This window comes from Tachypleus tridentatus, chromosome 13 (assembly GCF_004210375.1).
Source record: "Tachypleus tridentatus isolate NWPU-2018 chromosome 13, ASM421037v1, whole genome shotgun sequence".
In the NCBI taxonomy this organism is placed as follows: domain Eukaryota; kingdom Metazoa; phylum Arthropoda; class Merostomata; order Xiphosura; family Limulidae; genus Tachypleus; species Tachypleus tridentatus.
Window position 1 is genome coordinate 228990822 of NC_134837.1, and position 14096 is coordinate 229004917.

A 14096-nucleotide genomic window follows, 5' to 3' on the forward strand; every position below is an offset into this window, starting at 1 on the left:
TAGGCATTGTGACTGGTGATTTGATCAATATGTGATCTTCAGCTATTTGAGGTACATAGAAGTTGAATTGACGTGTCAGGAAAGCAGCTTATGTGGATATGAATTTTGTCACTTTTCCAGGTGGAGTTTCTTCTTGGTTATGTTATTGACCCAGACACACAATTGATTTTGGCTGCTGATTCTGGAGTTTATGCATTCTCATCTGTAAGGAAATGCTGCACTTTGCTTATCATAACTTAAGTACAACATAGTGCAGGTCAATTTTTGGATGGTCCATACCCCTTTATTTTCCAATGCATTTAAGTACTAGAGAGATTCCTATCTTAAATTGTGAATCACTCATCTGAACACACCTTTAAGATCTGGGTGTATCAATATTGTGTTTCAGGAAGTGCTGTACGTACCCTTTTCAAAAGTGATCAGTATTTGGCAGCATTGCCCTACCTACAGAATGCACACAATGTCAAAATGTAATCAGTGATGTCGAGAAAACACACTTGTAGAGAAATATGTATATATATAATGTCAAAATGTAGTTCTGATACATTTTTTTTTCACTTCAGTATAATATTGGCTGTAGTTGTTATGTTACTTGCTGATTTACATACTTAAATCACTTTGATATAATGTACTGAACCATTTATAGTACTGTAAAAAGAAACTTATAATAAACCATGCTTAAATGATTTCTTTTAAATTTTTGTTGTACTTTAAAAATGCAAATGTGGAAAGAATTTAAGAGTATTTAGATTCAATTAATTAAAAATCATTTAATTTGAACATAACAGTGGTGGCTGTGACTGGTAAACCTGTGTGATCAATTATGTTTCCATCTCACAAGCAGTAGTGTCACACTGATTAAAGGTGACACAGGTCTTTTCACCAGATGACATCACTAGTGACTTGTATACATACACATCAGCTAGAGAAACTATTCTATTTTTGGTAATAAACATGGATAAATTGACAAGTTCAGTAATGTCATTGAAATGTTTTGTGGTCAATGTTGGAAGTTTGCTGCATTGTGTTTTGTTCCTGCATGAAATATTGTTATTAAAAATGTAAATGTAAATTTGAAGATTTTGGGTCTCTCATCAAACTCAATTTATACACTAGATTAAAACTATGAAGCCATGGATACTTACTTTCTGATATGGTACTTCAATCCACTCACAAGATTATCTTTCTTTGTTTTGTGTTTCCCTTTATATGCAAAGTTTAAATAACTCATGCCACAAACCTTTTGCATCCTTTCATTGGAATCAAAGATTTCCACATGCTTTCAATGTAAATCATCATGCATCATCTCTCCACCATCAGGAGAGCACTACTATAACATGATGCATATGACTCCTGTACCACCACTGAACCATCGATTCTAGTTTGGCAGTGCTCAAGTTGAGGCATCTTTCTATTTTTTGTTCCATACTTCTCGAAGTGGTTTAATTTACTTTATTTAAAAAAAAACACTTTTTTTTCAAAAGTGTTTGATTTACCCATGTTTTGTCATCAATTATTTGTTTTTTTGGTATGAAGCATGAATTCCAAAGTGAATGTCACCACTTTGGGTACATCTCATTCTTTCTGATACCACCCTACTGGGGCATTTACTGGCCTTTATTCACAGGGTGATCGAGCTTTATGTGGGACCACCTCTATGTCTTGCTGTTGCCTTTCTTTCTCCTGAGCCATTCAAGCTTGACCAGGCTGGGATTTTGATCATTTGCCAAACCATACCTGAGGATTCTGTTGGGCCCTCAATGGCTTTTGTGGATTTCATTTCTTGGGTATGTGATGATTTTTGTTTTGCTTCTATTTCTTATGACCCACATCCTTTTCTATTATGTGATTCTGCCTACCAACATTATTTAGATTTCCCCATCCCCTGATATTCAGGTTCACACTGAACTTATCAAATCTCAGTTAGGTGATAGTATTAGTATGTGTTATGATCAATGGGTTTTTAAATCTTATTCTATGGTGTACCAACAGTATCAAGGATTGTTGGGTTTTGTTTTCTCTATCTGGGAGGCAGGAACCAAAACTCCCATTCATCTTATCAGTGGCCAGTATTCCTGTCTTCATGATGACTCTTTTGCAGTATCTCTTTTTGATCCACCTCCTGTCTGAGGCTCTGCACAGTAAAACTGAGGGGTTTTCTGGGGATGTCATCTTCCTTATCACTTACATGTTGGCCTGCCTGTTTTCTTTGGCTCTAGTCCTGCAAACATGATTTATTCATTGTTGGGACCTTTTTTGTCTCCAAGTGGGGATTTCTGTACATGATGAGGAGACCTCCCAGGGAAGGTCTTGTGCTTTCAGTTTACATCCTCTGGGATCTAAACATCCATCCATCCATGTATTTGCTGTACGTGGCGACCTATGAAAGGGAGGGGAGGATCCTGGTGGCTGAGGGGTCCAACCATAACACACCACTTTGGCCTTGAATTTCTGTAGACGGGCAGCCTTGGGTCATTTGGCTAGTCCACTTGGGCTAGGGTCAACCAAGTACCAATGTTGGATGTTCTCAACAGGTGTTGTGGACAATGTATTTGATGCTGGTGTTTGGGTATAGTGCTCACAAAACCCTGACATTGCTGCAGTGTCCTTGTTTGGCATTGTAGTACATCCCCTCGTAGGGCTTCAATGTAGGTGGAGTCACTGAATTCCAAAATATTCCTTTTTTATTATGGATCCTCCAAATAAAAACTTAAGTAAAATAGTGAAAAAACAGTCCCAAGGTAAACAATCACATCTAGACGATTTTGAGCAGCAATCATCAACATCTGTAACACCTGTTGTACCTATTTCCTTATCCTACATTCTCTTTCAAACAAACCTTTAGGGAAAATGTCTTTCTTTTTCATTTGGAAGGGTCTAAAGGGATGTGCTGGCTCTCCAACTTAGTAAAGAAGCTTTGCTCTGGTGACATATTGGTGGAAACATCCACATCTCAACACAGTGAACTCCTTGCATTCAAAGGCAACTGGGGATATACCTATTGAGGTTATGTCTCATACTACTTTGAATTAATCATGAGGAGTTATTGTTGAGTGGGATTTGAAGAGCATTCTGGAGTCAGAGATTCTTGCTGGTTTCTCCACCCAAAAACTTTCTGCAGTGAGGTGTACCTTCACTCACAAAGATGGAATTATGATGCCGACCAATGTCTTCATTCTGCCATTTACATCACCACATTCACCTGCCACCATCAAGCTAGGTTATTTTAATTGTAGGTTACAGTCATACATTCCAAACCCTCTGATGTTTCCAGTGTCAGCTGTTCAGTCACTCAAAAATATCCTGTCATGGTTCCTTGATGTGTGCTCGTTGCAGTGGCAAGGACCATGATGCCTGCGAGTGTGAAATGGACCTTCATTGCATCAGTTGCAATGGCTCTCACCCGTCTTACTTTTGTTCTTGCCCTAAAAAGTTGGAAGAAAAAAGGTGCAGTGTTTGAAAACTATTCATAGCATCACTTATCTTGAGGCTTGAACATTGTAGTCAACCACTTCATCTCGTACGTATATTGCTGCACTTTGTTCTAGAACTACAGTGGGAGTGCAGAAGGATCTCTGTGCCTTCAAAAGAATCATTCTCAAAACAAATAAGTCTTTTGACCTCCATGATTAAAAAAGTTGATGAATCAACTTCAACACCCATCTCTGTCCCTTACATACATTCCATAAACCCCAAGATCCACTTCCTTTTGTTTTGGGTACAGGCATTTCCTCAGGTACATCTTCTCCCACCCAAAGATGCAAAACGATCATTCGTTCATGTCCTCATTTATTGGAATCCTCTTCCAACAGTGAAGACTTGCCCATTTGACCCAGGCATGATCCATGGAGGTCGAAAAACCTCCCTCAAATAAAGACAGTAAAGAAAAAAGACGTGGTTGCAAACAGAAGAGTTCTCCACCCAATTCACCTACACATAAATAAAAATTGCCACCTTGATATAATGGAACTGTTGAAGTTTATGTTCTAATCTGGATAATATCAAAACACTGATTGCTTCCTACCATCCTGTATGCCTTTCCTTACAGGAAACATTTCTGAAACCTGCAGATACAGTCATTTTTCAGCAGTTTTCTTTGTACAGAGATGACAGGCTATATGATGGACGAGTGCATGAAGGGGTGGCACAGTTGGTTGATCAGCTTGTGCCCACCGTAGCCATCCATGTTTCCTTGGGTCACACCATCACTGTTTGTTCTCTCTACCTGTCACCTGGAGAGACCTATGATCAGTCAGACCTTAATGCTTTCATTGAACAGTTGCCATCTCTCCTTTTAATCCTGGGGGACTTGAATGGACATCATCTCCTCTAGGGAAGTGCTGATATTGATAGGAAGGGTCGTTCTGTTGACCATATGCTCTCTGATCACAACTTTTCTCTCTTCAATACTGGTTCTTGTACTTTACTGCTATTGATCTCTCAGTTTGCTCCTCTTCACTATTCTCCCATTTTTCCTGGAAGATTGACAATAATTCACCAGGCAGTGATCATTTTACCATAATTTTGAAAGAGACTGGCCGTGGTCAATGCCACCCAACCCATATACCCGTGTGGAAGCTGGATCATGCAAACTGGCCCTCTTTCACTGCTCTCACAAAACTTGACCCTGCCATCGCCTGTAAGCCATCAGTAGATGACTGTGTGGCAACAATAATTGACTGTATTATACAAGCAGCTGCTCGGTGTATTCTTAAAACCTCGACATGCTTTCCATGATATCCTTGCTGTGGTGGAATCCTGCTTGCCACATGGCACAAGAGGCTAAAAAACAAGCTTGAGATATTTTTCATAGATATCCCACACTCTTGAACTGCATTGCTTTTCAGCAGGTCCGTGCACATGCTCAGTGGGTAAGGCGTCAAAGCCAGAAAGAATCTTGGATTTAGTTCACAACCAGAATATCTTCTACCATCAGTTCCAAAGTCATATGGAACAGGATTCAAAAGGTCAGTGGGCAATATAATTCTGTACCCCTATCGATCTTGCTCTCTGATGGCCAGGAAGTAGCTGATATCTGGAGCATCACCAATATTCTTGGTGAAAGCTTTTGCTAGATATCTAGCACTTCTGCTTCATCCTCCACCTTATTAGCTATGAAGACTCGGGCAGAGTGATCACCTCTTTCCTTTCGAACTGATTGTCTCTTTGACTATAATTGTCCCTTTACAATGGTAGAATTCAAACTGATCCTTCAACTTTAACTTCTCTTTCTCTCTGAAACTGTTTGCATGCTCTTTTGCCACTAATGGGGTATTTATCCTGATCCTGAACTCCATATCGGTGAAGTGCTGCCTGTTGTTGGAGCTCATCTTTGACCATAAGCTGACCTTTATACCACATATCAAGCAACTACAGGTCAAATGTACATGAGCACTGAACATCCTCCGTTCTATGCTAAAGATATATCGTGCTCTTACTTGATCGAAACTTGACTATGGGTCACTGGTCTATGGTTCTGCCAGAACCTCTGCCTTAAAGATGCTGGACCCCATTCATCATCAAGGACTTCGGCTTTGCACTGGGGCTTTCCACACTTCCCCAGTTCAGAACTTATACGTAGTCTCATGGACCTCCTTTACACCTCCACTGTGTGCAACTTCCTTTACTATATGCTTCGAAACTTTGCTCTTTACCAAAGCATTTCACCTGGGGTTGTGTTTTCCTTTTTGAGTGGGCCATACTTTTTCAGAACAGATGATCTGCCATTGCTCCTTTTGGCCTTTGTATACAGGCCCTGTTGGATAAATTGGGTCTGTTCTTGGATAACGCTGCTGTATCCACTGGTCATCCCATCCCACAATGGCTTCTTACAGTTCCCAAATGTGACCTATCTATAAGTCATCTGAGAAAAGCAGACACTCCAGATTAGAAATACTGTCTGTTATTTGCTGAACATCTTTTGAACCATCCTTCCATTCCTATTTATGCAGATGGTTTGAAATCAGGTGACTTTGTGGGCTGTGCCATGGTTTGTTGTGGTTCAGTGGTTGCATGCAGAATCCCCTCTACAGCTTCTATGTTCACTGCTGAACTATATGCCATTTCTCTTGCCCTGGATCACATAGAAGCTGAGCAATACTCAAACTGCACAATTTATACTGACTCACTTAGTTCTCTACTGGCCTTGGAATCGCTTCACATTAGTTCACACCCTGTTCTCGCCCATATTCAAAACCGACTGGCCCATTTCTCTTTAACATCTATCCAGTTTTTCTGGGTAGCAGGCCACTTTGTTATTCACAGGAATGAGCTCACTGACATTCCAGCTAAATTTATCTGTTCTGGCACTATTACTGCTGTGCCTATTCCATTCTCAGACTGTAGTTCTGTATTTAAGGCTTGGCTCTGTGCCATCTGGCAGTTGACTTGGAATAAGCAATGCAAAAACGTTTTCCAATAATCCCCTGTATTGGACTTTAGTCATTTTGCTTCCATAAGGATTGGAAAGAGGAAGTTGTTCTAACTAGACTATGCATTGGTCACAGTTTTTAACTCATTGTTTTTTTAAAGGCCATTAATCTTTTTAATGCCATTTAAGTTTTTTAATTTATACATTAGACCTTTTCTTTTTAATGTGATTCCTTTTTAAGGGTCACAGTCCATCTAGTTTCATTTGAAATTAGAAAATGGCTGTAATGTAAAATAACTTGAAACCAGGACTGGAAAGGCTGACTTCTGATGACTAACTCTACTGTTTGAACTACCTGCTAGTCATTCTGGTGAATTATTATTAAAATTTTGCCATAAGTCTTTTAAAACTTTTATTACTTTACTTTTTGAAAATGGCCATAACGTCAAATAACTTGGTCCATAACTGAATAGGCCAACTTCAGGTGACTGGCAGTGGTTTTTGTACTTACCTCTCAGTCGCCCTGGTGAGTTATGATAATTACAGTTATGCTGCAGAAAGTCCTTTACAACTTGTATTACTGTAGTTTTATTCTTACCGTTGTAGACTAGGTGTAAACATTGGTTTTATGCTATTTATGTTTTTAAATGCTGTTTTGTTTTACCTTCATTTTCTTTTATGAATGTTACTACATTTACTTTAATTTTAACTTTTTACCAGATGTTTGGTGCAGATAGCCTAACTGCTTTGTGCCGTGAAACACCACAATAACCATCCAATCAACCTTTTGTGTCATAGTGCAATATTGTCATGGCCCTGTCTCCTTATCTACAGGACCTTCGAATGACCCTGTTTTTGAGATGTTTCAGTTCAACAATAATCTACTCTTTCTCATCTGTTTATCATAGTTGAAGCAAAGTGTGGCATTAATTGATGTCTCTGAACTCTTCTCTTCCTAGCACTTGTCTGTTTCTCCTTCTTGTGGTGCCACAAAAATTTTTCTTGACAATGTGTGATACACTAACAACAGTCTGGGAGACTGTCTGAGAGGTTCAGGTTTTGTAGGAGCTTGTCTGGCAGTCTTTGTTCCTCAGTGGAGTCCCTTCATCTCCAATGTTTGGGTTCACTGAGTTTTTTCAGAGACGTTTGTTATTCCTTTTCTTACCCTCCTTCACATTTATGTATGTTTCCTATTCTCCTTCTTAAGATCCCACGTCATGCCAGCATCTGTGTGAGGCAGTGTAAGACATCTCTACACAACAGGCTATCAAATGTGATCAGTATTGTTTGGAGTTTTTGCTTTTGCCTGTTTGTAGATCCCCAAAAGACAAGGAACTAGAGACTGGGTCACTGACCTGTTTCATCTCATTTGATATGTTCACACCCCACACTTCACTATGGAATCTTATCTTGCTTTTTGGTGGAATTTTTACAGGTGTTTGGATGACCAAGATGGACATCTCAAACACCTGTCTGCATATTCCCATAGTAGGGCATTTTTGTCTTTGTATTTGGTTTGTCCATCATGGGGGTGGTGTGCTCATTTTGCACACTACCCTTCGAGCTAGCTCTGGCACCATATATTTTCTGTAAGCTGGTGCAGGCCTTCATTTTACACCTTCATGCCCTATGGTTGAGCTTTCACTCTTACATGAACAAATGGCTTCTTTTCCCTCATTCTGAATGTGAGTCAGTGTGTTATGGCTCATGAACTCCTTCTCAAAGCTGCTTAGGTGATTTGGTTGAACAAATTGTAAAAGTCCTTTCTTCACCCTACCCGGTACCTTGTTCATCTGAGTGTTTGTGTTTTTTTTCAACACCTATCTCAATCAGACTTAGCCTTCTCCTCTTTGGCTCTACTCTATGCAACTAGCTGTTCAGAATGCCCTTTTTGCTTTTTTCACTTTCTGCTTATGAACTTTATTGTTTTTGGGGATGTGGTCTTCTATGACTCCTCTCATATCCTTCAGCCAGGCTCACATGTGATTTCTTCAGTGGACTCTTCACAACCAACTGAACCTTGCTTAGGATCCCTTGAATGCTCTTATAACTGCTCCTTCCTACATTGTAGATGATCTCTGATTGTAGTTGGACAAGGTTTATACATCAGCAAGTGTCCTACTTACTTCTCCATGGCCAGATTCACATCTGATCATGGATACATCCCTGCTTGATGGGGTGCATGGGTTGATCAACAGAAGGCTTTTGGTTGTTGATTTGTGTGAGAACATTCTCTTTATATCAGTGTCCTCTAACTCCTTGCTATTTGTTGGGCTTTGGATCCTTCTCTTCTTCCCATCTCTAGAGATACAGTGATGGTTCATCTTAATGACCAACATGGCACCCAGTAAAGATCTCTACTTTTTCTAATACATCTTTATCACATTTGTTTCCTTACATTTCATGTACTAGATGCTTTCAACCTAGTGGTGTATGATTTTTCCTGACCCAACTGGGTTTACCTAGTGAAGTGGTCACTTTATTTCCTTGTTTTTTAGTGGCTTTGGAATCAATGGGATGTTCCTCATATGAGTGCATTTGCTACCACACTCAATAACCAGTTACCTTTGCTTTGGTCCCTGTTTCTCTAACCTTGGGCTTTGGCCATAGATGCCCTCAGTCAGGACTGGTTGAAGATTTTATCATCCTATCTGATTACTTCATCAGGTAACTTCCTTCATCCATACCACTCTGTCCAGAGGCTTTCAGATTGCTTTTTACTGACCTGCTTAACTGTGGTCTCCTCATTTAACCCATTACAATTACCTTATATTTGTGTTCCTTTAATCCCTAACCTTCTTCATCAACTTCAGTCACTGGTTTTGCATTGTACACTTTACATTTTCCATTTCATGCCTGGCTTTTGTTGGTTCCCATAAAAGAGTTCCATTTTCACATATTGGATGGCATTTCAGTTAATGCATTTCATTTGCCCTTCATCCATGGCTGTGTATTAGTGGAAATTAAATGTTTTTCACATCTGTTCCCTCACTCATTGTATCCCAGCTTCTCCTCATTCTATGGTTTTTGGTGTCTCTGAATTTTTTGCATGGTATTTTGAGAAAGTGACTTCAGCCTCCTCAATATCAGATTATTGGGCAGACCTATCCCATGGTTTCTGTTTATGTAGTTACTGTGGTCTTTGTTTTCCCTGTTCTTGCCATTTCAATCTGTTTTTTTTGGATATGTCAGCCACCTAAGCATCTGGCACTTCCAGATTGGAATATTAATGTGGTATTCCATTCCCTTACTTTATGGTTTTTTGAGCTTATAATGTGGTGCTCTTTGTTTCATCTATTCTTAAGGCATGTTTCCTTTTCTTCTTGGCATGCATTATATAAAAGTTTGCATATAGAGGGCACACAAAATGGGAAAAGTTAATCTTGTGACTGGAAGAAAGTACCTGTTGGAAATACATTTTCAGTGTAAGAAAATTTTAACTTTCATATCATTTAGAAACAAAGTCACAATCTTTGAAACTTGTAGAACAAAATTCTTAATGTTTTTCAGCCACTAAGCATGTTAATTTTTATCTTGAACTAACATTTGGTAGTTAGCCTAAACAAAACATAAAACTGAATATCGCTATAAGATTACAGTTTATTTCTTATACTTACAGCTTGAATGTATGTGCACAATCAACTTTCATGTAGGCTGTTTTTATGTGATGAAAGATGCATCCAAAAGTGGCTGGAGAATCTATTTTAATACTTTTAATTTTTGTTTTTATTATTTTATGAGAAAAATATTATTGTGAATTATTAATTTTGAATAGCTGAAAATAGTGTCATATGTGAGTAACCTTTATACAGAACATTTAAAAATTGACTAAACTTCTTACTTTAACCATTCAGCAACCTGCTTAGAAATGTCACATGCACACTGCCATACTTCTGCTGTTAATGGTAATTTAACCATCTAGCTGCATTTGTTTGTTCTTTCAGACACTAAATAACAGTATGTTTTTACATAATACCCCTTTTTTTGTGTGTGTGGGATTTACTGATGCTGCCATCCAGTACAATAAAGTCAAAATCTACGTTACACAAAAACTTGACAAATATTGCATTACAGTGGCATTGTATATGTGAAAGATATCTATGTGATACCTTTATCATACCATGAGTAAATGGCATGCTCTGTATGATCATATGAGCTATCAGTATATATACTTGTATATCTATGTAAACTTTTTGATTATCAGAATTACAAAACCATTATTCTAAAATCAACAAATTAAACATTAATTCTAATTCCTTTGTACTTTGTACCTTAAATTATTAAACATTTTACAAAATAATGTAATGGCTAATTCTGTCATAAATGTATTAGTTAGAAAAATATATATATTTCTAAATCCATTTCAAAACCTAAACTAAGTAGGATTTTATTAACATAGTTTTTTTGCAAAGATGTTTCATTATGGTGTGTGTGTATTTATGAGGGTACTTTAGGGGATCTTAAGGTTATGTCAAAAATTTAATCAAAATATTTACAAAGATATTATTTGTAGAATAAAAAATGTTCATAAAATTAAATTTATATGAATTAAAATACTTTGAAATGCAGATTTTCATGTACAAGGAATTGTTTTTATTTTAAACATTAATAGGTTTTGGGGTTCATGAAAAAAAAAGTTAAACTAAAAAAAGGTCCTCAGGTTACTAAAGCCATATGTCTGTCCATATAGACATTCCACCCAGCCTCATCTAACCATGCTGTTAGTCTTGTTTTAGGCAAACCAAGCTCATACTTACTACCACTTACTGCAATATCACTCACCATTAGTGGCAGACTCCCATATGACTACTTTCCCTGATAAATTGCAGACTTTATTTGTAAATAGAAGCCCCAGGAATGCTTACTCCCTAAAGCAACAAGGAAATTACATAGGGTGGAATAGTTCTACAACCTGTAAATCACAATGACCTAAAATCTTTATGCAGTCTGTGAAACTTGAGCCCAAGTCATTTACCAACCTTTTAAAACCAGGTCAATCTCCACAGAGTCTTCGTACAAAACATTAATTATAACTATGGATGAAACACTCTCCTCCCTTGAACAAAACACCAATTATAAAATCCATGCTGTCCATAGGATCATTTCCTAGAAGAATGGAAAGACTTACCTCTACATGAAAATTGTTACCAACACCAGGAAAACTGCAGGTTACATACTGTCTCATGTTTGCTTCTGTTACTTCTTTGACTTCAAAGCAAAGAAACTACATAGGAAACAACTAGAGCTTCACCTCTATTCAACAACCAGCCAACTAATGTTGAAATGAAGAAATCAACCTCAGAACAATTTACACAAACTAGCCTACCACTTTTTTGAGCTTTTGCTACTATGACAGAACCAATCATACTAACAAATCAAGCTATTCAGACCAAAAAGTTCCAAAGGAAAGACTCAGCTAAGAACCAGCTTACTGAGCTCCTCCATGATGGCTCCAATTTTACCAACATTAGTTCCTGTCTTGCCAGTCATGTCTGCTTCTCACAAGAACTGTTGATGAGTCACACTAGCCCTTTAGCTCAAATAAAATATAAAAAAACACTTTCTTTCAGTGTTGTGAACAACATACCCAACCCACCCCTCTATCAGACCAAAAACCACCCTTCAACAGATCTTATAAGTTCTGCTATATCTCATTCCACTTGACTCTTCCATGGCAATCTTAGACCCATTTAAGATCATTCCAGAACTTTTCTAATTTCTCATATTACCAGGGTTCTGAAAATATCTTGTGCTACTAATTCTTTGAAGATGGGCACCGGTGAGGTTCACTTTTGGAAACTGACCAGTAAAAGTGGGTTTTCTCGGGGCATTTTTGTCCCTCACATCCAGTTCTTGACATTAGTTTTATAGATTCCCTGCTACCCTGAAAGACCATAAGTCCCACAAAGATTGTTTCAAAAACTTCAGGACTTCACTTCTGCCAAAATAAAAACATCAATTTCAGCATTTCACCTGTATCAAGAGTGAGACAAAGAGGAACCCATGGTAACCTTCCAAGGTTTTGTCTTGGAAAATATCATACCGAAAGAACTGCTGTGATAATAATGTAACTAAAGTTTGAGAACTTCACATGTATGCACATTTGAAAGGACTTTATCTTAGAATATACTTAGACTTTTCTAAAGCAGATGTCATATGTATGCACGTGGGAGTTTTTTTTTAACTTCATTAAAATATGCAACAATAAAAATTGGAATAGTGAAGTACAGGTGATGTCATCATGTCCAGTAAAGAGGGGGTGAGTATATATAATATTATGTATTTATATTGTAGGAATGTATCTTTCGTCTCTTAGAACTCAATCTCAGATAGTACTGTTTATATGCTAAGGTTGTTTTTTTTTTATGTGATGAACTTCTTGACTTGTTTATAGACACTTAGAATACTGATCTTGTTAACTTGTTAAGATTTAATTCTTGCTTCCAATATCCGGGTTTTTGAAAGTTTTGCTAGATCTTGTGTTTGTTGCTAGATATGTCGATAGGTTTTTCATTTTAACAACACATTTGGGTTAACGTATCTTTTATACTAAAAGTATTTGTTACTTATTGTGTTTTGTGGAATTGGTTTAACCTTGCAGTCATTGAGATGCCCTGCATAGCCATCAGATTAGTTAAGATCTTTATGTACCTAATATTTTATGTTCTTGACAGGTCAGATAACTGTTTTTATTAATTTTAACCCACAGCTTTTATTTAGTTTATAAAGTTTGTGTATGCAAATGCAAAACACCACTATCAAAATCTGTGATGGTGAAAAAACCCCTTATAGAGAAAATTATATATTTAAATACAGTTGAAATGTTGTTTACTCCTCTATTAGTGCTTTCTCTACCAATACCAGACATTTTTAAATATATAATTACCACTGTCAAAATGTTTTGTATGCAAAGCACATATTTCACTCATAGTATTGTGTTCAGTTTTTAAATTAGATTAAAAAGTGGGATTTATATCAAGTGAAATAAGTAGTTGATTGATTGTTTCAGGAGCCAACCCACAAAGAAGCTAACGAACAACATGTTGTTGAAGACCTGCAAGTTATGTCAGATTTTGAGCTTCATTCTCTTTGTAAATTATACAAGGTAAGCAGAATGGTATTACTAAAGCCCATTGTTCTGTCCTAAATCATATGAGTTTAGCAGAACTATAGCCTATTGTCTGTTAACATACACTGCAGATTATAAATGGATGCCAAGATCAGGTTTTATTACTTTCAGTATTTTAATATATCATGTAAATATTTTGTTAGTAGTACTTATAAGACAGAACTGTTATTAGTATATTTTTTAGATTACTAAAATTAACAGTATTTATTACTTTCAGGCTATAATTCTCTGTGAATAAAACAAAATTAGCAGCTTTTTTACCATTTGCAGTCTATTAATACTTTTTATAAGTATTTTATCACACATTAATAAATAATAAATTCCACAAGATAAACATTTTACAACATGCAAGTTTTTATAAGCTGAAAAATAATGTGACTACACCCATGGACTTTTGTGCATTTGACTTGCTTAAGCATGATATTGAAAACTAACATCTACTTACAGTATAAAGTTTCAAGATATGTGATGAAAGATTGACCTCAGATCTTGTTGCATTGCAAATCGTAATGTTGAATAATGGTGTATAAGAAAGGCAATAAATTTATGTACAAATCATACTGGGAAGCAGTGTAGAACCAGGAACATCATTTTATA

The 14096-nt window shown here is 37.1% G+C and overlaps 1 protein-coding gene across 1 annotated transcript in view; it reads left to right on the top strand.

The window, feature by feature from the left end:
- LOC143238590 (SWI/SNF-related matrix-associated actin-dependent regulator of chromatin subfamily A containing DEAD/H box 1 homolog) overlaps positions 1–14096 on the top strand; it is a 144169-nt gene that overhangs the window by 117007 nt on the left and 13066 nt on the right. The window contains exon 14 of the mRNA XM_076478952.1: positions 13380–13475. Within this exon, the coding sequence (XP_076335067.1) occupies positions 13380–13475 (96 nt within the window). The remainder of the gene's footprint in view (positions 1–13379; positions 13476–14096) is intronic.